We start from the raw sequence: 22,765 nt of genomic DNA, 5'->3' as shown, positions 1-22,765 counted from the left end.
GCCCCTTGCAAGCAGGTCTCAGTGGGGCGGGGAGAAGGAGCTCTTCCTCTCTCGCACCTCCAGGGCGGGCCATGGGGCTATTTGGGAACAGCAGGATGCCACTAGGCCCTGGCCCCTAACCCGGCCGCCCCTGGGAGCACCTGGGATCGGGATCAGGGCGGGCTGGGGAGGTGGAAAGAAAGGCGTGCCGCGCAGGAGCACAGTCCCGGCCAGCTGCAGCCCGGTGAGGCTCAGCCGGTCACAGGTGTTCCAGACAGGACGCTTTGAACAACACCGCTCTCTTTAAAATACCTAAGACTTTTTCAAGCACTGCAGCCCATTTCATTTGGTGGATTCTTTAAAGCTGTTTAGCACACTTGAAATACAGAGAGGCTGAGAAGCACACTTGGGCCTCGTGGGAGGCGCTCTGGCAGCAGGCAGCAGGAGGGGGTGCGGGGGCAGGACAGGCCTGCTGGCAGTGCTCCCGGCCTGGCCCTCTCCTGCCTGCGCTGGCCCCCTGTGCGTGTTTCCACCCTGGGGCACGCTTGGGGCCCCTTGGCCTGCTCCGCAGCCCCGGGCGCTGACTGGGGGACACGCCACCTGGGTCCCACAGCCTCTGCCCTCAGCACCTGAGGCCGCCCTGCCGGCAAGTCTGCTCTGAGGCCACAGGTCCGAGGCTCCTCTGTCTCAGGGTGGGTGGCCGAACCACTCAGGGCTCCTCCCCCACTCCCGGGAAGGGGGTGTTCATCGGGGGGCCGCTCAGCGCTGAAGGGCGGGCGGGACTGCCGTCCCTGTAGGAGCCAGTGGCCCAGTGCCCGTGCGCAGGTCCGGGGCCTCTGTGGGCCACTCCCAAGGGCCCTGCTGCGTCTCTCATCCGTTCACAGTCAGGAGAAAAGAAGTGTGTGCAGTAACCAGGCCTTGTCTTGAAACGGCAGTGACTGCTCACATTGACTTCGGGTTTCTAGTCTCTGTGCCCAGAAAAGAAGGTGGGGTCCTACACCGAGAAGAACGCGGGCGGGTCACCGTGCCCTGGATGGACACCCCACACACTGCCCAGCACCTGCGGCCCTTTCTGCCTGTTGACTCATCATTGGTGAACAGCCTTTGCCTTGACTCCTGTTCTTTATTGTGTCATTTTTAAAAACGGTGCTGCGTGCTTGGAAAGCGTGCTGGTTTGTTGGTTCCACGTTCACGGGGCACCCGTTTCTGGATTCCTAAGTGGGCCCACCTGAAGGCTGAGGGAAGGGTTCATTTTTTTCCACAGTAAAGTAAGACATTGTTCCTGTTCTTCTGGGCTTTCAGTGGCTTTCAGAAGTCGGCACAATTACCTCTTTTGCCCTTTTGCATTTAAAAGGGAGGCAGTTAGATTTCCTAAGGTTCAGTGGTGAAGAGCCATCTCCTGAGCAGCCCACCCCTCACCAGGGCGGCTCCGCCCCCGTCTGGTCCTGCCCACGCTGCCCTGGAGGCTGGCCCAGCCTGAGATCCACGCGGAGCTTCTCTCCTGCTTTTGCAAACACTTACTCTTTCCTTCAGTGACTTCATTTTGAGGATTTCTTAAACATTTTTATTAAAAAATATTTTTCTGTCTCTCAGGAACTCACCTCAATATGCCTAAATGCTCACCTCAAATAGGCCTACATCTTTTATAGAAAGAGTTTCTGTTTATGTTATTTTTCAGGTGTCTGATAGTCTGTTGTCACTGCTCAACAAATGGGAAGAGAATTGGTGTCACATTGGCACCAAATAAGTGGGTGTCATAGCCACAGAAACAACAACGTGTCTTAGTCCAGCTCTGACCACGAGGCCATGGGCCACTGCTAGTCTTTTATCTCCTTTGTCATTTCCCTAAACAGATAGTATTTTCACCTTTGCAACAAGGTACATATATTTTTTAAAAGCTTAGATATCACTATTTTGGTGAAAACTGAAAAAGAACACAAAGTAAAACTCAGCTTTACAGAGCCAGCCAAACATTTTGGCGAAAGGACCCTAACCGGTTGTTGGTTGATGATTCGTTAAATGACCCAGTCTGCAGCCTGTGGGGACGAGGACACAGTGGTCCCCACAGGCTACAGACTGGAAAGAGCTTCCAGAGCCCTGTTTGCGGAGACGTGAAGACGCTCAAGCGCCAAGAGCTTCCTTTGTGAACGGGTTAGTGTCACATTCCAGCCTGTGGTTCAGATCTGCCTGTTCTCCTACCTCTTCCCAGTGAGGCTCCTCTGTGCCCTCTTGGGAGAAGTTCAGCTGAGTTCTCCCCTCTCCATGGAGGTTTGAATGTGTCACTAGCACGGACGGTGAGCATGCGGTCCCTGGGTCCCCTGTAGACAGACACCCACTTGTCACGTCAGGTTCTGCAAGCTGTCATGAGCGGTGAGGAGGTCCCAGTTTAAACTGAGGTTCTTTACTTAGCTCCTGCAGCACCCAGTTCCCAAACAGAGATGCACTGGCAAATGTATCCAGGGAGACCTTGCCTTTCAGAAGGTCACTGCAGAGAAAATCCCTCCGCAACTGCTCCATGCCGGGTTACTTTCGTCAGGTGCGACAGGAGAGCACCACGCACATGATTTCGTTTTAAAGAATTTTATTCTCTTTAATTTTTTTTAAATCTTCACTGAGAATATGTTTATTGATTTGCAAGAGAGGAAGCGGGGCAGGGGAAGAGAGACGCGTCGATGTGCGAGAAACATCCATCAGGCGCCTGCCGCCTGCACTCTGCCAGGAGTCGGACCCGCAGCCCTGCCGAGTGTGAGACAACGCTCCAGCCAACTACGCCACCCGGCAGGCCTCTTCACCTGCATTTTTTATAACAGAGCTTCCATTTCAGTCCTCTAAACCAGTATATTGATAACTGTGCGGTTGGTAAATTTTTGGGAATCTCTCTCAATGACAGTGTAGTTTTTTCCCGTGACAACGCAGCAAAAACATTGTCCCTGTATAACAGATTTTGATACCTAAGGAAGCATCCCTCAAAGTCACAGAAGCATTTGACCGCTGCCCTTTGACCTTGTTAAACAGACTGGTCCCCTGTCTCTTGCTCAGCCCCTCCCTCTCCTGCTCTGGAATAGGGGCGAGCACGAGACAGGCAAGAGCCACAATGCTCCCTGACCACGTTGTTTGGTGGGGTTAGCACTGCCCGGAGTGGCTGCTGAAGATCGCCGGTGACCCCAGTGATAGCCGGGGACAGGTGCTCTGCCAAGAATGGGGCGGTGGGTGGGGTCTGTGGGAAACACAGGGTTCAAGACAAAGAAGCACATCACCGTTGCTAGGCTCCACAGTGTCTGGAAACCCCGCCATGCGCTGCGGGCAGCAGTGCCCGCACAGTTACCTGAAATGTCCTCTGTCCAAACGAAGTGCTTCCCCTGAGAGACACTCAGCCGGGGCGGGGGCCTGGCCGGGCACAGAGGTGCAGGGGCGCCGGGCACCGCTGTGCTCAGGCCCGTCCTCCACTATGGGTCAGGAGGGAAGAGCCAGAGATGCCATGAAGGCTTTTGCTCTCGCAGCTGTTACTCAGCAGCGCTTTCCTGGGGAAAGGCTGGGCCAGGCAGCTGCGGAGCTGTGCTCCGCTGCCGCTGGTGACCTGGCTTGCACTTTGGGTGAGGCCTGGTGCCGACTAGCCTGGCTGTCCTTGTGGCCGCCTGACTTCTGAAAACTGTCGTTATTTTTAGTGATGTGTGGTGATGGCATTACTCTTTCGTTTTGGCTCAGTGTGATCCCCGTCTCCCTGTCCCCCTTCCGTTCCCCGCACCTCGTCGTTTCTTTTCTCGCTCAGTTCGCTCTGCTCCGAATGCCCTTTCATTTCACATCTAACCAAATCTGCCCTTCCCGCTCTGGTTTTTGAAGCAGTAATTCCTTCCTTCCCTTCACACCAAGCACCTTGCTTTTGCCCTGCTGATGGGGCCTCTGACACCACCCCTCAGGGCAGCTAACTGCCGGCGCCCGAAGAGCGGTGCATGTCTCTATCACCGCTGCGCCCTCTGCTCTGCCCTGCCTAGCGGTCGCCCACAGCAGCTGTTCAGTGGATGTCGACTGATGAAGGCATGACCGGACAGTTGTTAGTAGTATCCTGTTTCCTCTCAGGTACTGGTTTGTACATTGCTAAGCACATATGACAGGAAAACCAAAATGACAGAAAGGATTGCCTAATTGAGTGGTTCTTCGGGGTGTCCTTATAAATAAAAAGAAGCAAGATGGCATTTGTCAAAGCAAAGTGTTGAATTCAGGCAGCCCCAGGACACCTTCATGTGAGGTCCTTGAGGGCCAGGACCCAGCCGCCGTCTCCCTGTTGTCGTCTCCAGGGGTCTGAGGGTCGCTCAGTCTAACCCGGCTTTCTCGGTGCACTAGTCGCAGCCCGGCCGGGCTCTCTGGGCCTCCCAGGGTGCCGGTGCCCGGATGGGGTGGCATGGGCGGGCAGTCGGGGATCTCTCCAGCCTGACGTCCACTGGGGGTCCCGAGGTGCAGACACCCCGCTTTTGTATGGCTGGGACTGCTCTGACCTCATCTCAACACCAGGCACCCCCAGCCACTGCCTGGAAGCCACCACATCAAGGCAAAGTGCAATTTCCAGTTCAGAGAGAAATCTGTGCCTGCAGATCCGAAGGGGAGCTGACTCCCAGGACAGCCCTCCAGGCCCCAGCGACCTGCCACTCCTCCTGCCAGTGTGCCTCAGAGTCCCCGCGATCCCCGCGGTGCCGGAGGGGAGTCTCCCCCGGCTTGATCGCTGTGCGTTGAGAGAGAGCCTGCCGAGCCGTCTGTCACCCTCTCTGCCATGCGGGCAGCATGGCCCAGGGGCCCGGTGAGCCCAACGCCAGGGACCTTGAGAGGCTCTTTGCTCAGCTCAGCCCAGCCTTCCACCCCGCCCTGCGACCCTCCACCAGCTGCCCTGGCCACTCTACTTCTCATGCTCCCTGGTCACACTGCACGGCCCCATTAGCCGGTCCCGGCGTTGTGCGACACCCGGCGCGCTCCCGGAGCAGTTGCTCGGCAGGGGCACGGGCAGCTGTCTGGCGCGCACGCGCTGGGGGCTCAGGAAGGGCCTGCGGCCACGAGGTGCTGGGCCCTGTGCTCCCGGAGTTCCCAGGTGTGTGCGGCCCGGCACTGGTCCAGGGCGGCAGCGGCTCTGGGCCACCTGCCTGAGAGGGGCACTCTCAGAGCTGGAACTCCCCTGGCCAGCGGGAAATTCAGTCCTCTCGCCGCCTCCTTCCAGATGGTCCCTGAGACTTTTTAGGTTTGCAGACATTGCTTCAAATTCTCTCCCAGATGAAGGAAGTGCCGCTTAGGAGGGGAGGAGGGTGGAGGCTGTCCCCACTCTGTCCCTTCCCGGCCCTTAAAGGAGGTCCCCACGGTCTCTGTGGATCACAGTGGGACTGCTGGACTGCCAGGGAGCCGTGCCAGGCAGCCCCCACACTTCTGTGCTCATTATTTATAAATGTCTTATTTTCAGAATAACTCTTTTTGCACCAGAGTATGTGATGGAGTTGTTTTACTAATCCCTGAAGTTTTGTTTTTTCCTTCAAGTTGGTGGCCACTCTTTCTGGAAAAGCATTAACATGCAGAACCACCATAGCCAACCTCAGCTCTCATTAATGAAGCCCAGAACTAATGGCTACATTGTCGTAACCTGACAAAGCCCCTAAATCTATGCGTGTTTTTTGAAAGCTCCCTAAACATGCAACTAAATCCCCTAAAAAGCTACTGAGCTGCTTTGGCAGCCGTTAGCCCGGAGAAGCAGAGGAACCCTTTTCAGTAAGTGAACAAACAGAGAAAATGTGCTGAATGGCTGGACAAACGCGCCCCGGCTGGCCCTTTCATTGCCCGATGGAAGGGCGCAGTCAGGATCAATCGCTGTTTTCCCCGCCGCCCCGACACTCACAATCTCCCTTTTCATCCCACAAGCGCCTTTCAGCGCAGCCATGTGTCTTTAGAATGACACCGCCATCGGGCTGCTTCCGCTGTCTGAAGTCCAGGGAGCTTAAAAACACACTTCGGGATTCCAGACTGGAACCTGCCTCCCTTCCGGGCCGCCGCCGCCCCTCCCGCCGCGTTCTGCCGCGCTCAGCCTCCCTGGCTGAGTAAACAAGCCACCTCCCGGCTCTGACGCAGCTCCCCAGAGTACACGGAGAGGACCCGATCTGATGCTCCCGAGATTTAACAACTCATTAAAGAGATGCACATAAAGAAATGCTTTTACATGCCGGTAATACATCAAAGGCTGGAAGGAATGTGGCGATTCTGTGCTGTGACCAGGTGTGCTGGTGAGCCGGACGCTCTGGTGCCTCCTTCCCGGCCCCCGCCCCCACTCGCGCACACTCGGCCCTTGTGGCCCTGCGCCGCCGAGGGTGTGCCTGCGCTCTGCGTCCCCCGCAGCTGTGAGCAGGCGTCCCGGCTGCTGCGTGGTGCTGCTCCCTGTTCTGCGTGCTGCGCGCGTTGTTTTGGAATGAAGTAGAATGGTTCCTGAAGATAAGTTGAGCCATGTGCTTGGAGTTGTAGACGTTCTCCCCCGAATATTTGGAATTCAGCATTTCCAAACACCAGCACTGATCACCTTCTCTCTCCTCCCAGGTCATCGCCGTCTGCAGAGAGGCCGCCCTGCTGGCGCTGGAAGAAGACATTCAAGCCAAGTGCATTAGGAGAAGACATTTTACCCGAGCCCTGAGCGCGGTGACGCCCCGGATTCCCGAGTCCCTGAGACGCTTCTATGAAGACTATCGAGAGCAGAGTGGGCTTCACACACTCTAAAAGTATACATATTAGTGCGGTTGAAAATGCTTCCTGGAGAAAACTTGTTTTGTTTTGAAATGTTGTATTGAGAATGTTAAAAAAGAAATCCTTAGGAATCAAAATGTCAAATGTGTTAACTGCAATTAAGGGGCTGCACCTCTTGTAGACATTTTAAATTCTGAGGATACAATGAAAATCTCCGGACAGGAGTTTATTCCGTTTTATCTGGAAATGTGTCCTGAGTTTTAAAATGCAAACTTCTAGCTTTTTTATTTTGGACCTGGTTCCTTTGAACACCAAGCCGGCGGGCTTCAGCTGCGCACAAGAAGAGTGCGTGCGGACGACCACATGGTGGATGGCACTTACAGGTCTCTATTTTGAAGGCCAAACAGTGAAATGGCCAAATGCACCAGTCAAGCTTATGTGGCCTTGTTTCCAAATATGTTTTTGTTCTCAGGATAATTAATACCTGCATTTTTACTTTAGCCATGTTATCCTTATGGTGAAAAGAAAAAAGAACTGAGTCATTTCTTACACTGTAATGCCCTTTGAAAATTTAAATTCACTTATAGTGAACCATACGAAGTATTCATGTTTTAGCTTGTACACATTTTCAGATCACCAGTAAAGTTTTTGGTTAAAAGATATAACGAAATTGTACTCTCAATCTTACCGTCGTATGTTGCATTCTAAATAGCTATATTTATACTCCAGTTATTTTACACTTGGAATTGGTCGACACTTTGATGCTTCATAAATATCCTTGAAATGTTGTGGGACCGTTGATTCCCTGGCTTCCTGGCAATGGAAAGATTGTACCCTCACACCTGGCCACTGCGGATCTTTGAAATTCTCAGACAGGCAAGTCAGGCAAGAAATGCCTGAAGATCAAAATGGGGGGCTCTGCAGTCCTTGGGTGGCAGGTGTTCTGCGGTCACATCTCAACCATTTCACTCTGCAACTCTCAGGAACAGATTTGCAAGGCTTTTCTCCTCAGACTCCGTTGGTTTATTAGTATATAAAACCACCTGAGGGACAAAAAATATTACTACTATTTAGAACTGTGCTGTCAAATATAATAGACACTAGTCACGTGGGACTATTTAAGTTTAAATTTTAATTAACTGAAATTTAGTTCAGCCCTGCCCGGTGTGGCTCAGTGGGTTGTGTGTTGTCCTGCAAAGTGAAAGGCTGTGGGTTTGATTCCCAGCCAGGGCACATGCCTGTGTTGGGGGCCAGGTCACTGATCAGGGGCATGTGAGAGGCAACTGATAGGTGTTTCTCTCACGCATGAACATTCTTCTCTCTATTTTTCTCCCTCCCTTTCCCCTCTCTCTACAAATAAGTAAATAAAATCTTTAAAAAAAAATGTAGTTCATATTCACGTTAGCCACAGTTCAAGTACTCAATAGTCACACGTGACAAGTGCCTGCCATGTTGGACAGGAGAGTGTAGAGCATTTCCACCACTCAGAATCTTCGTGGCCTCTGCTGATTTAGAAAACAAGGCTCACACGCTGAAATAAAACCTCAAAACTACTTTTATGCTTCCCATTCTCCCTTTACTTATTAGAGTAGCATAACTTCTTATAAGTGCTGACGACACAAAATAAAATTCTTCCCAAAGGCCTGAATGTGAAAACTGAAGAAGCCCCATTGCCAAAGATAAAAGCCATAGCAGTAAGCTGGACCCCACCCTGGGGCTCTCGGGCTGCCGCTGGGTGGTGGGGAGGAGAGTGACAGTCTCAGTCAGCGAAGCCACTCACACCCATCGGCCCATATGACGTGGGAAGTTAAACAGCCTCAGACTTCATGCCAACCTATAAAGACCTTCAGTGGAAAAGACGGGGAAAGAAATCCTCCCGCCACCTGGGGGACCTCATGGAGCCTCTCTTGACTTGGTCTGGGCGCGGGAAAGCATGGATCTGAGCTAGAAACATCCTTGGGGTGATGTGCAGTTGTGCCCGTTGGAGGGCTGTGTCCTCAGCCCGTCCACAAGGGTTCCAGCAGCTGAGACCCTGCCCGCAGAGCTTACGATCCCAAAGGAGCTGGAGCAGCGACGGCCCCACCACCTCGGGAAGCAACTAGCATGTCGGAGACCCTGTAACTCAGCAGCTCTCTTCAGTGTGTGTCTCAGGGCAAGTCTGTTCAATGAGGAAACGAGAGAAGAAATTGTGGCACCGTTTGTAAGTGGTACAGACCTGGAAACAACCTACACACCCATCAGTAAGAGAGCGGATTGCGACGAAATGCTCATGCAATGCGGTACTTAGGGCAGCGAAAAATGGAACTGCACGTAAAACAAATGAATCTCAAACACGTTTCAGAAGAATACTTACAATATTTGTTTCACACGTAAAGCATGCAAAATGGCCCATGTTTATGGGGACGTGTAGTAAATGACTGCATGAATGGAAATGAAAAGCACCACGTGCTGGTGGGGAGTTTCCTTGGGAGAGAAAACACTTCCTACTTTAAGCTGGGTAATGAGGGGCAGGTATTGATTCTAGTGCCGTCTGCACTTCTCGTGTGCCTAAGTATTTTCTGATGGATTGAGGGTGAACCGCGCCTGTGGCCATGACTGCGTTCTAACCGAGATCACAGCCCTCTCACTGAGTCCAGTCCCACGTGCTTCCGCTTCAGTGCTCAGTGCTTGCAGCCCCGTGAGTGTGGAAAACCAGGACTGCTGGGTATGATGGAATAAAACGTGAGAAGGCAAGTAAGAGGTCAGGCTTTAGGACCCCAGAAACAAGAGAGATCTCTTGGTAAAAGTGTTTAGGTGACACATGTCCTCCAGAGGGGTGGGAGGAAGGAGTTGGAAGTTGAGAATTTTTTTAAAAGATTTTTAGAACACGACATCTCTAGCCTATTACAAACCAATTATTTTTATATCTTTAGATAGCTAATTATTATCATTTAAAAGGCAGTGGTATTGCTTTATTTGAAGCTTGCGCCCTTCGACAACAGTACCAATAAAAATCTGAATCACATAAAGGGCAGGTCAGGTGTCACTATTAACAGTTCACCCCAGCGTCACCTCTGAGGGTTTTCTGATCCCCGAGTCTCGCATATATGCATTTAAAACAGTGTAGGATCCTATTATTTGGATTTGTTTGTGATTGAATACAGGGTATAGTTCATGGAGAAGTTAACCTCAACAAGGAAAGAAAATTATCTTTTTGGAATCTGGTCAAAAGTTTGACCAACTTTTCAGATTCTTTTCAAGGTTTTGGTGATACTCATATTGATACTTTGTGTGTGTGTGTGTGTCAAGAGACTTCAGTTTGCATAGGGAAATTAATGTTTCCTTCTAACAAAACTTAGAATGGCTTCTAACTTACTTCTTCATGACCAAGAAAGTATATTTATAAGCTTAATACTGACTGCCCTAACTTAGCTTGAAAAATGCTCAATTCTGTGTTATTTCTGATGTGTAAAACAGGTTTTAAAAATACTACATAGGTTTTCCATTTTGGAAACATAATTATTGGATTTATGAGAAAACCAAACTTGAGTCTATGTTGCATTTATCTTAATCAGTAGAAAGCTGCAGAAAAGCTGCTATAAAGATAGAATACAATGACTTCCCTTCCCTGGCCTGTTACTTAAATTCCTGAATGTGAGGCCATTCAAGTCCCGGTTCATTTTGTCATGTTTCCCTGAGTCCATCCTTTATAGACGCGCACACACCAAAGCACCCTTGGAAATTTTATGTGGATGGAATGAACGGTAGTTTCCAAATACGGAAATGCTAAACCCTGGGTTCCCTGGTTTCCTTCCTGCAGTTTTCATGGCAGCCATGTGCACGTGCAGGCTTTTTACCTGATGTCTCCATCAGGCACACCCCCAACAGCCTGTACCTTTGGGGGCTCCCTTTAGGGAGCAGGACTCACCCCAGCAAATTTAAGCGGGAGAGATGTGACAAGGTTTGACATGGTTGCAGAATCACTGGGAAATGACGGACTCTCCTTTCATACGTAATGATAAACACTTCTGGAAAGATGGTTAGCGTGTCCACACGTACACATCACACACAGTGAAACCCCAGGAAGTGAGAAGAAAGAAAATCGAGTTAATCTACACTGAAATTAGGGACCAGATGGTAAACGTTTCAAAGGCTATCTGTCAGGTACAACACATTTGGACCAACTTAAAAAGAATCCAGGAAGTTCAACGCATACTCTGCTGAGAGTACATATGCTATGAGAGGAAATGCCTTATTGGGTCCAAGACGCCATCAATGGTAAGGCTATTAATTTAAAAACATCATTTTTTAGGGAAAAAAAGAAAGATAAAGCACTGTGATTTGACTATTATTACATCCTGATTTCAGAAACATTAAAATATTAAAAACAGACATACTAAAAATCAGTCAAATAACAGTTAAGCGAGAAGGGAGCAGATCACAGCAATTAAAATACTATTTGCAGCCAACACGGTCACGACGATGAGCACGCTGACAGGTGAACAGAGGGGGAGGAAGGGCGTGCAGACTGACATGCCGCAGACGGCGGCAGGCGCTGTGCCAGGGATCTCAGCCGAGGTAGGAGGGGCAGAAACAGCACGAGCCCAAAAACAGAGCTGCTGTGCCTGAAGGGAGACAGCTTCTGAGGAAAGAAGAAAACGCTAGAATTCAACCGCTTTGAAGGTTCAAAAAATGTTAAGACAACCCGCCGATGTGACTCAGGAGACAATAAAACAATTGAATAAGATTCAGAAAGAACAGAGCTCAGGAAATGGATTTATTTATAATATATCCCACTGATACACTCCCACAGAATGGCATATTACTTACCATTCAAAGGTAATCATTACAATCTCATTTGTTCCAATAGCAAAACTATTAGAACAACTCAAATACTTATCAACAGGGAGTATTTAGTAAGTTATGGTACACCCATACAATGGAACATTATAATGCTGTAAAAAATGATAGAGAAGCTCTTTATAAACTGATGTAGAAATTATCTTCAATATATAGAGAATCCAAGTAACCTAGATACATGCTTATATGCTACAAACACAAAATGTACATTGTTTCATGCTCCCATTGTATAATCTATATAATTATTAATGGGGTGCACACACACACACACACACTATATATATATATATATTATATATATATAAATATATATATATATTGCAAAAGCAGAAAGGATGCACAATGTGCTCTGTAACCACCATGTAATAAAACTAAAGAAATGTGGAAACAACAATAAAAAAAATTAGATGTTCTAAATTCACTTTGATATTATACTTCGATCAAAGAGGAAATAAAAATAGTAAAATATCTGGAAGATAATAATGAAAATATCAAAATCCATGAGATGCAATTAATACTCTGCAAAGAGAGTAATTTATAGACCTAAACACTTCTATTAGTTGAATAAGATTAACCAAATTAAGCACTGTTCTCAAAAAATTATTATAAAGAACTCCAAAATTAACTTCAGGAAAATACACAAGAGTGAGCTGAAATTCACAACAGTACCACCACCACTGAGGACAAACGTGTGATCCAACAGCTCGCTCTTTGGAGAACAAAATCCAAAACCGAATAATCAGTCACACAATGTTCATGTCCTCATCCCCAGAAACTGTGGATTTAATGTTACACCTCACGTGGCCAACGGGACTGTGCCGACGTGGCTGAGGATCCCGAGGTGAGCGTGCGGGCTTCCCCGTGTCACCTCTGGCGCTGGCGCGCAGGAGCCGGGCGGGGAGTCAGGGCGTGCAGGGCGGACACTGGGCGGGCGGCGCTCCACTGCGGGCCTGGAAGGCGGGGAAGGAGCCGCGAGCCTGGGCAGCCGCTGGAGGGGACAGGAAGGGGACCCTCCCCAGGGCTTGCGGGACACACTGTGACATTTATGCCCGTTTACCTAGGAAAATACTTTGTTTCCTCAATGTCCTAGACAATTTCAGTTGTTTAAGTGTCGGCCTCAAAACGTACATGGTCAAAATCTTTCCTGGAGGCTCTCATGACATAATAAAAAAAACAACAACTCAACAATATTTAGATTTGGAAGTAATTAATTATCACTTCGGCCATAATTATATAACTCGCGGAGGGGGGGCAGTTCCGGGAAGGGGGGGTGGCTCACCCTGTGTAAGGGCCGTTGTGTCCCTTGGAGGGATCAGAAGGGACGATGGGCGCGGATGGCGTCCCGGGAGCCAGGGCAGCGCGGAGAATGAAGCAGGGCTCTCGGTGCGGACGCGCGGAAGGAAGCGCCTCCCCGAGGGAAGCGGCGGGGCCCTGCGGGACAGACGCGCAGGCGCTGGCAATGGCGCGCGGACCCGGGCGCCGCGCTAAGGCAACGACTGTTTCCTCGGCATCGTCAGGGGGCTGGGAGAAGGGCGAAACGGCCGCTTTTCCCAAAAGAAGGTTCTCGGCGTTGAGAACGAGGGCAGGGGGATGCTTGGCTCTTGCCGCGCTCGGTGTGCCCCCGAGGAGAAAAGGGAAGGAGCGCTCCGGCACGTGGTGGTTAGCGTGCGGGGGGGGGGGGGGGCAGTTTGAACACTGGGGGAGAAGAGACCGCTCTAAATTGCGGTGACTAGGACAGGTGGTTGCTGCCCGTAAACCTGCTGGGGAAGACGAAGCTTGTTAGAAACCCAGCTGCACGTTTGAACATTTCAGGCGCTTCTCAGTCAAGCCCTTCTCCCTACCCGGGACCGGGCAGTGGTGAGCCCTGTCCCGCGCGTCCCCTCGGCTGGCCTGGGCTCAGCGGGGCCCACAGCGAGGCCCCGGGTGTAAAACCTCCCCTTTCTGGCCCTTTCCTGATTGTGTGGCAAAGCCTCTGGGTCTGAAGCAGATTAGCAAACAAATGAATCCTTCAATGTCCTGGAATAGTCTGCCGGCGGGAACGGGATTAATCGGCCGGCCTGGCAAATTCTCCATCGCAAATACCGAGCTGCACAAAAAGCCCCTGCTGCCGACCCCTCGCTTTGGCACCGAGGTCATGTTATTGCCGTGGGCACACCGGTTAGACTTTCTCCATTCTTCCCTCCCATGGCCCCTCCAAATCCCTCGGTTTTCCACCTTTGGGAACGTCCTGTCCGCAACCTGCAGAAAAGCTCCAGGGAGCCCTTGCGCCCCAGAGAAGCCAGAGGAGGAGAAGACGGGTTGGAACCGCCGCCACCTCCACAGCAGCTTCATCTGCAGGGCCCATTCAGTCTGGGGGTCAGGACTGCGGGTCACAGCCAGAACGGGTGCCGTAGAGCCACAGGTCCTTGTGCCCCTGAACTTGACTTGAACAGTGAGGACAAACTGGGCTGGTCCCTGTTGCCCCGCTCAGGGGTTGAGTTTTGCATGAGTGGAGAAGGCGCCGTGGTGTGACCTCTGGTCCCAGAATCAGAAGGCTTCTCCGAGCACCATTGGACTTGGCAACTTGCCCGCTGCTAAGTGAGAGACGGGTAGGCTGGTGGCTTCTAAGCACTGGGACGTCTGCCCCAGGCCTTCCTGTTCCTCAGAGCCACCCGCTTAAGGAAAGGAGCCCCCAAGGCAACGACTATTTTGGGTTGTTTACTCAAGGCCTGTGGGTAAATTCTGACTCACGTTAACATTTCCCTTCACTGGCCCTTTGAAATCTGAGCGACGTGAGCCACCGAGCCCTTCTTTCCTCCTGGTTGGTGACCAACAGGAAGTGCCTCATTGTCAGGAGGCCTCCCGGCCTCTGAGCGTCACAGGGAACAAAGGCATGACGAAACATGAGGACGAGGACGGGAGGACCCTGCAGCTGTGAGCCCGAAAGTCCCCGCGACATGGGAGCTAGGGGACGCCGCCGTCCTGCAACACAGGGTCTCCGGCAGGCCTTCAGCCGGAGCAGGAGGGGCAGTGCAGGGAAGGAGGAGAGTGTGAGCGTTTCCAACCGGCCGTCAGGCCTTGGGACATTCCATTTCCAAACAGCAAGAACGTAACAAAGCACAGCAAAGCACAGCAACACGTACCAAGATGAGGGACTCCTGGCAACGTGATAGTAGGTAAAAAAAAAGTTGCGAAGATTATGTACCACTCAATACCCTTCATGCACTTTAAAGCAACGGAGCTTGTTTTCAAGGTACACTTTAGGAATACAAAGAAACTATGCAGAAAGAGGAGCAGGGCAGTGCGGGGCCGAGAGTGGACGCGGGCGGCCGGTGGGGGGGGCTGGCTGGCCAGGCGGGGACCGCGGTCAGACGCGAGTCATGTCCCAGCCCTATTTTCGTTTTGGAAGATGGCTTCCCAGATGCAAGTTCCTTGTTAAACGTAAGTGAATAACAAAATTCAAGCTGGACATTCCCAGCCCTATGACGACAGTGATCTTGAATCAGGACCTTGATTAACTCAAATTAAAAATAAGAATGATGCTTCCATGAGTGTCCCAGGTGGCTCCCACCGCGGAGGCGCCCTGCCCCCATCCTGGAGGCTGAGAGGCCCATCCCGGCGCTGGCAGGGCCGGCTCCTTCGGAGGGTTGAGGGCCCACGTGTCCAGCCTCTCTGGGCCTGCGGCGCCCGCCCCCCGCCCCATGTCCCCGCCCCCACCCCGCGCTGTCTGTGGCAGGCTGTCCCATCTCACAAGGCACCGACCGCATTCCAGGAAGGGCTTCGCTCATGCCTGAATGTGAATTTAATTACGACTCCTTCCCCAAATGTGGCCATATTCTGAGGTGCTGGGGTGAGGGCGTAGTTCAACCCATGGCAACAAGGTGCGCCCCTTGACTGTTCAGGCCCGTGGCATTGGGAAGGGAAGAAGGTGGTGATTTTTATCGTGTATTTTCAAGGCAGTCTTCAAAGTGTTTCTCCATTCTGCGGCACCCTGGTTTTGATGTGGTGACTGAAGAAAGGGTAGGCAGGTTGTTGGAACATTCCAAAGGGTTATCCAGGAGCAGGGCGGGGGGAGAGCGAGAGGGAGGGAACTTCATCCTCTGAAAGTCTTTTTAATGGATTACAAATATCGTACAAATCTTTAAGCCAACTTCGAGTCATCCTCTTCCTTAAAGCAACCACCAAATCCGCAGCACCCTTTCCGTCATGCGATCTATCTCAACATTTCACATGTCAGCCTCTCTTGTCCTGGACTGTTCTATGGCAACATTATTTGTAGTAGCAAACAAAACAAAACAAAACAAAACTAGAACTATCCTAAGGTGTATCAGTAAACAAATGGCTGGGTAAAGCGGTGTGTCCACGCCGCGCAGAAGAGCGGCACGCAGCCGTAGGCAGCACTAACGCAGTGACAGGCTGTCACCCTGCTCTCAGGAGCTCGGTTATTTGTCTGCGTGCAGTTGAGGAAAGTGGGACCTAAGGCACGTGAAGAGGAGTCCCTTGTCCAAGACACACAGCTACTGACCCGGCAGAGCCAGGCTTCAAACCAAGGAGGCGTGTGAGTGGGAAGAAGTCTTGAAAAATCGGGCTCAAGGCGCGGAGAGCAGTTACCCCTGCAAGTGGCGGGTTGTAGACGGTGTGCGAGCGGCCACCCCTTCAGGCTGGACCTGCCCGGCCACCTGCCAGTATTCCAGGCCTTTGCTTCCCTAGGGCTCCTCGGCACCAGCTCTGCTCCTGGAAGCCTCACGCCCGCCCTGCCGCTCACCCCTCCACGTTTCTGCTGCCCGTGTCCCTGCGGAGCGTGCAGACTCGTCCTCCAGCCCCCGCCCTTTGCTGAGTGGAAGCCGCCCTGGCCCTGCTGACCTGCAGCACCCTCGCCGTCCCGTGACCTCCTGGGCCATCTCCGCCCTTCCTGCTGGCTTTTATCCCCTCGTCCCTGCATCGGGACTGGACTGTTTCAGTGGCCCCCTTGGCCGGGGGCAGCTCCTGAAGGCAAAGAACAGCTCCTTTCGTATTCTGAAAATGTACCTCTCAGTCCTGTTCTGTGTCCCTGCCTGGTGTCCAACAGGCATATATTGAATATTGCCATGGAGTCAAGGCTGCTGTGTTCAGCCCTGGCCGCGCAGCTCGGTTGGAGTGTCGCCTAGTACAGCAAAAGGTTGCAGATTTGATTCCCAGTTGGAATGCCTATAGTCTTTCTCTTACTCTCAAATCAATAAATATATCCTTGGATGAGGATTAAAGAAAAGGTTGCTGTGTTTAAAATAGCATCTCTATGGTTACTATCCATAAACAAAATAATAGTTTACATGCGGTAAGATATAAAGCATAAATATGCCCCAGAATAAACCTTGACCTGAGGTTTGCGGTGGAACGCTTGTTTCCTGAAAGCCTCCCAACCTGTGGCTCATCTAACGGAGGCTCCCACCTCTGAGTTCCCGGAAGGAGTCATGGGTTAGTTAGCAGCTCTAATCAGTTTATCACTTTGATACCCTAGCTCTTCCCTGTGGCTGGGTCTCTTCCTCTTCACCAATGGGCACAATTCATAAAGTAGATAGACTGGCATAGCTGACTAAACCATTGGCCATTAGCAATTGATCTCAATATTCAACCTTTCTCTGCTCCCGGGTGCTGGGGTGGGGGGGAGGGGATAGGGAGGACTAAAAGTTCTAGACCTCACATTACAAGGTTAGTTCCTCTGGCCGCCACTCAACGCCTGCCCCCCGCCCCCCGCCCCCCGCCCCCAAGCTTCCTAGGGACCCACCAGCAATCACCTCATTAGCACCAACCCAGGTGTGGTTGGGGGGTGCTTGTGACGATTAACAAAGATGCTCCGCCCACCGCTCTCACAGAGAGTTACATGGCTTAGGAGCTCTGTGCCTGGAACCGGCGGGTGGGGAGCAACTCTATATTCCTCACTCTATCACAACAGCACAGCCTGAAACAAATGCACACCATTTGCCTTGTACGGCTGTGAAGGACAAAATGAAACACGGTGCGTCACGTGTGACCCATCTTCAGCGAGCACCCCTGGCCGGCCCTGCCCCTCCCCCAGCCTGGGCTGCGGGCCTGGCCTGCTCTCCAGCCGACATCCTCTGCCCTTAACGCGCATCCTGTGGAAATGTGAACAATTTGGAGAAGTTTCTTCTGTGGCGGCTGCCACCTGTTCTCATTCACAGGAATTATTTACGTGTTCAGCCTGACTCTGGTTTTGTTGTTTTGCTTGTTTGTTTGTTCTGGTTGGTTGGTTTGCTCTCAGAATTTCCTTGTTTCTGTACTGTACTCCCGACCAATCGTTTTCCTGAACTTCCCCAAGCCTGTCTTCCCCAGCCCAGGCCCTGTGAGCTGAGCCTGACGGTCTCTTCCCGCTGTCTCACCCGCAAGGCCGGTCCGGTTTCCTCTGGGTTCCTGGAATTCGCACAATAGCCATCCAGTGCTTTTCCGTCAGAACGACGTCAGGAACAGAGCCCCCACCTGACCCTTGTCCCCTCTGCCCGCAGGTGCAGCTCTCAGCCGTCCACGCCCCTTCCTGGCCGCAGGCCCCTGCTCTGACCGCATGGCCCGTCCTACACGTACCCAAGTCTCTTGAGTCGGATCCCACCCTGTCCTCCACACACATACTCCACACAGCTCTGTCCCCAGAAGTCATTCCTGGAGGGTGTAAATGGCAGCTGTGGATCAAGGAAATGCAGCATTCCCGTGTGCATTTGGTCTATGGGTGCAGCTTGTTTATTGATCACTTAAGGGCAAGAGGCTCTGTTGAGTTTCTCTGAGTTCTCCCCTGGCTCAATCCTCACTGGCACTTGCTGGTAGGGGACAAAGTGCTGTCCGGAGGCAGCGCTGGGCCTTGCCTACCAGCCCCTGGCCCGCACGGGCCTGCTGCCCCAGGGCATGTGGGTCTTCACGGCACAGGCCGGGGAACGGCCTCCCTGGGCGTTTGGGGGTGCCTGGGCCTGGCCCAGGGAGCTGGGAACGGGGAATCCCACCCCCAAAGCCACAGTCTGTCCTGTTGGCCGGTCAGCGCGGGACCCACCGTGCCACGCGGACCTCAAGCTCCCGATTGCACCTCTGTCCTGGGGTCCCCACGCTGGGGTCCCGCAAGGACATGCCTTCTCTGCGGTCACCGAGGGGTCTCCCCCACGGAGGTCTGTCTGTGCAGTGCACACACTCCGAGATCCTCCGTAGAGCCCGAGACCCATAAAAAGCAGGCGTCAGAGACAGAAAAGAGGGACCGTGTGACCTCCCTTTGGGGTGGGCTGCTCTGGGCTGCGCGGACTGCGGGCGCTGGGACACGCGCCCACATCCCTCCTGCAGGCCTAAGGCCCTGGGCTCGGCCACAGCCTTGTTTTCCTTTTCTGACCGAAACCAGGCAGCAGAAAAGCAGCATCCTTTGTTGCTGTTTTGGTTTCTTTTACTACGCTCTGTCCTCTGCTCCCCCCACCCTGGGCGGGACTGAAAAAGGCTCTCGGTGGGCGTCTGCGGCGTCCGGCACGTTGGGCTGGGATGTCCTTTGAACGCCAGGTTGTGTGGTTTCATTTTTTTTTTTTTTTTGAACTGTAATTTATTTACGGTGTTTTTATTTGGGTCAGTGGGAAAGGGCTGGCAATTAGTTGTTTTGGCAAAGGTTCAGTTATGCCTGAAAAAGGAACACAGACTTAACGTGTTACATAATCGCCCCTAAGCCACCTCCGGGAAGGGCTCCAAGCCCCGCGCGCCAGCCTCCACCGAGCGAGTCCGGGCGCAGCCTGGGCCCGCAGTGCCGGCCCGCGCGGCGGGGCGGGGACTGTCCTGCCGCGGAGCCGGTTTAACTGTAAGGCCGCCTTGTGCGGGGACTCGTGCGGGAGCCACGGAGCGGAAGGGCTGACCGACCCCGCGGCCCCCGCAGGTGCTCGGGCAGGGCGGGGGCCGGGCCACCCCGGCCTGCGCGGTAAAATCATTTTTCTTCAGAAGCTAATTGTGTCTATGGGCGAGTTTTCATTCCTCGTGTGCTAAATTCTTATTTAAGTGTAACATGCATACCGAAAAGCGCACACATCCTAAATACACAACTGGATGAATTGTCACCAAGTGAATAGACTGTGTGACCAACCACTCCCCAGGGCAGGGTAAGTGGCGCAGGAGCTCTCCCGTGTGCCCCCCTCCCCCGCGCCCCCGTCCATGGCTTCCCAGAGGGGGCCGCTGACGCCCGTGCACAAGGCTTCATTTTACTTTTCTGAGTCTAAATCGAAGTTCTGGTTTTGCCCGTCGTCGCCTAGGACTCTGACAGCCAGTCTGTGAGCTAGAGATCGGGGAGCTGGTGTGGCGTGTTGGGGCATCAGGGAGTCAGGTACCATTTGTGCAGGGGTCCGGACCACCCCTGGGACACAGTGGGAACAGAGCATCCTTTTTTGCAACTCAAAAAATTTGACAGCATAAACAATATGACGAAAGATGTGCTACAGGATTCGTGGTGCCACGTGAAGTGCCTGCTTTAACACGAAGGTTTATCACCCCGATGGGGGTGGGGGGAAGGGCTTACGTGCGCGCTTCCGGTCCAGCCGGTGCACCTGGGGAGGCTCCGTGCCTTCTGCCCGGGCAGCGGCGCTCCCTCCGCCGGTCCAGGAAACACTCTTCCTGCCCAGTATTGTCGGATGCCCTGCTTCAGGCTAATGCCACATCGCTGCCACCAGGAAGAAGCGACTCCGGGCTTACTCACACATCGCCATCTCCCTCTGGACCATGAGGCGACGTGACTCCTCCTGCCTCTTCCTGATCCCTTGGTTGAGTTCTGGTGACGTGTATTTTAAAAATATTCTGCGAACTGTCAAGGACTATCCAAGTACAAGTTCACAGTTTTGTTTAAAACACGGATTGTGATTTTTAAATGTTTGCATGTACTGTCCATCTGAGTTCTTTCTTTTCATGCTCTTTTAAGTTGTAATTTGGAATTTATGCCGATGATGAGACCTGAAATCTACGTCCGGACTGGGGTGGAGGGGCCGTGCCCCTTCATTTGTCCCCCTTGTCCCTCCCTGGTCAGTCCCCTGACTGAGTCCGATTGCGGCCTGCCCCCGGCCCGCGCCTGTGTGCTGTAGATTTGCCTTGAATTAGAATGAACACCATCGTCTTCCTGTTTTTCTACCCTAACGTGTACTGTCAAATCTGTCAGTCTGGACAATAAGACACCCAACCCACATAACCTGGGTGACCAGAACGAAGGTCCCCTTCTCCCACATGCACACGCCGCTGGCCCGGCCCTGGAGCTTGACATTCTTCCCATTCAATGTTTTTTTTTAACTAGTTCCAGCCTCCTCTTGTTTCTTGTTCCTCACACCTGCCTCCTCCACGCCAGAAGGACGCCTCATAATCAAAAAATGTATTTTGTTTACCAACTAACACATTCTGTGGTTCCTGCCTGTCCAGAGACCTCCAAGTGAGACAGAAGGTCTTGTTTTCTCCATTTGGTAAATCTGAGGTCTGAGAGGGAGAAGCGTGTTTGAATGACAGAGTTTGGTGGCTTCAGTTCAGCTCAGGGGGAAGTCATCAGCAAAGGGAGGCATCTCCAGGGTGCGGTGCGAGAGCAGAGACCAGGGCGGAGGCACTGAATCGATCGTCGGCCACATCTGTGGCCCAGTGCTCAGGACTCGCCACTGCCCACGCTCCATGTCCTCACGTCCTGAGGTTGTGTCTGTTGTTGCAAAACAATGAAAACCGAGAAAGGAACCTGGATCCCTCTGTGGCTGACCAGGCTCCGGAGTGCACATTGAGGATGAGCTGCAGACAAAAATCTGTCACCTTTCTTTTTATTCAAGATTTAAAATATTTTTTTTCTTTGAATATCTGTTCATGTGCGGTTGTCGTGGGACAAAGACAGTCGCGGGGGAATTAGGCAGAGGGCAAAATTCATTCATTCGGTGGCTGTGTGAACGTTGGCGTCACATCTGGAAGGGGGCTCACAGCCAGGGTGCGCTGGCCCGGGAGGCTGAGTGGCAGAGCGCGGGGGTCAGGGCAGTGCCGAGGGCCCAGGGGCCTGGGCACGGCCAGGGGCATCGGTTACTTGCTGACAGAAAAGGGACAGGGAACTCACCCTGTGCTGGTGACCACTTTTCCTTGAAACTTTGCACAATTACTGTGCAGTGACCATCCCAAACATCCCAAGGGTACAAAGGAGAAGAAAAGAAAAAGAAAAAGGACTGACCAGTCCTACTCACTTGGAGAGGAAGGCCGGACGTGGCTATACAAACTAACACTATGAAAATTGTCAGACGCCTCACACGACCAGGCAGGCTCCGGCTGCGGGCTCTGCGACGTCACCGTGGCCTGTGGGCCTTCGGAGAGGCTCAGCGGGTGGGGGCTCAGCAGAGCTGCCAGCAGAACCGTCCCTGTCCCCGTCCCTGCCACCGCCCTATCCTGTGCCTCCTGGAAATCCTCCAAAAGCAACAAGGGGAATGAAAATTAACACATACCCCATTTGGGATGAAATTGGGAAACAGGTATATTATTCTCTTGGTTCCTAACTCTGTTGAAGGCCACTAAATGTAGCTGAGTTACGAGGAGGAAGGGGATGTAGAGAGAGGCTTTCCTGGGTAGGAGGACACTGGGTAGAAGATCTCGGTGACAGCCAGCAATCAATCAATCAATCAATCAATCAATCATACTGACCAAAGGGGAGAAGTCCGCCCTGAGGGCCGAGGCACTCCCCCTGTGTGACAGATTGTATTATTTGTTCAAAATATTGACTGCCCTCCCTAGCCGACTCTCTCCTGCCCCCTGGCCCTGGCCGTCCCTTCAGGGCCTTCCCACTCCACTGGCTTCGGCGGTGGCCTTGAACCCTGACTCGGCTAAGGAAATGTGAGCCAAGTGCCAGGGGCCACTTTCGAGAGGGAGCTGTGAAGAGCCACCGCTGGCCCACGGCCTGCCGGGCGCGCTCCGTGGGCCGCCGCCCAGCGGCCGGGGCTGCGGAACGAAGAGGCTCTGCGGCCAAGCCAGCTGAGCCGCAGGCAGCCCCAGGTCAGCGCTGGGAAACGAGGGAGGAGTGCGTGGCGCCCTTGCGGCCCCAGCGCAGCCGGGCCGAAGCGGGCTGCTGGGAGCCTTCTGAAGGCGAGGCGGGCGGCTGTGCCGAGCTGGGCGCTGGCAGCGCCTCCGGGAGCCGGGCCGCTTCCGAGCGGAGGCCCAGGTGCCCGCCGGGTGGCACCGCGGCGCGTCTACGGGACGAGTGTGTCTCCGCAGCGGCCGCCTGGGAAACGGGAGCCGGCGGCCAGGAAGAGGCTGAGGTCGGCCAATCAGC

At 52.9% G+C, this 22,765-nt stretch overlaps 1 protein-coding gene across 1 annotated transcript in view; it reads left to right on the top strand.

The window, feature by feature from the left end:
- The window catches only part of AFG2A (AFG2 AAA ATPase homolog A), a 198,245-nt gene extending 190,911 nt beyond the window's left edge, over nucleotides 1-7,334 (top strand). Inside the window, exon 16 of the mRNA XM_054563420.1 lies at nucleotides 6,538-7,334. Within this exon, the coding sequence (XP_054419395.1) occupies nucleotides 6,538-6,714 (177 nt within the window). The 3' untranslated portion in view covers nucleotides 6,715-7,334. The remainder of the gene's footprint in view (nucleotides 1-6,537) is intronic.
- Nucleotides 7,335-22,765: the final 15,431 nt, after the last annotated feature.

This window comes from Pteronotus mesoamericanus, unplaced genomic scaffold (assembly GCF_021234165.1).
Source record: "Pteronotus mesoamericanus isolate MK-2021 breed Mesoamerican mustached bat unplaced genomic scaffold, CSHL_Meso_final contig_163, whole genome shotgun sequence".
NCBI classification, from domain to species: Eukaryota; Metazoa; Chordata; class Mammalia; order Chiroptera; family Mormoopidae; genus Pteronotus; species Pteronotus mesoamericanus.
The sequence above is the reverse complement of the archived record's forward strand: the minus strand, read 5'-3'. Positions and strand labels throughout refer to the sequence as shown.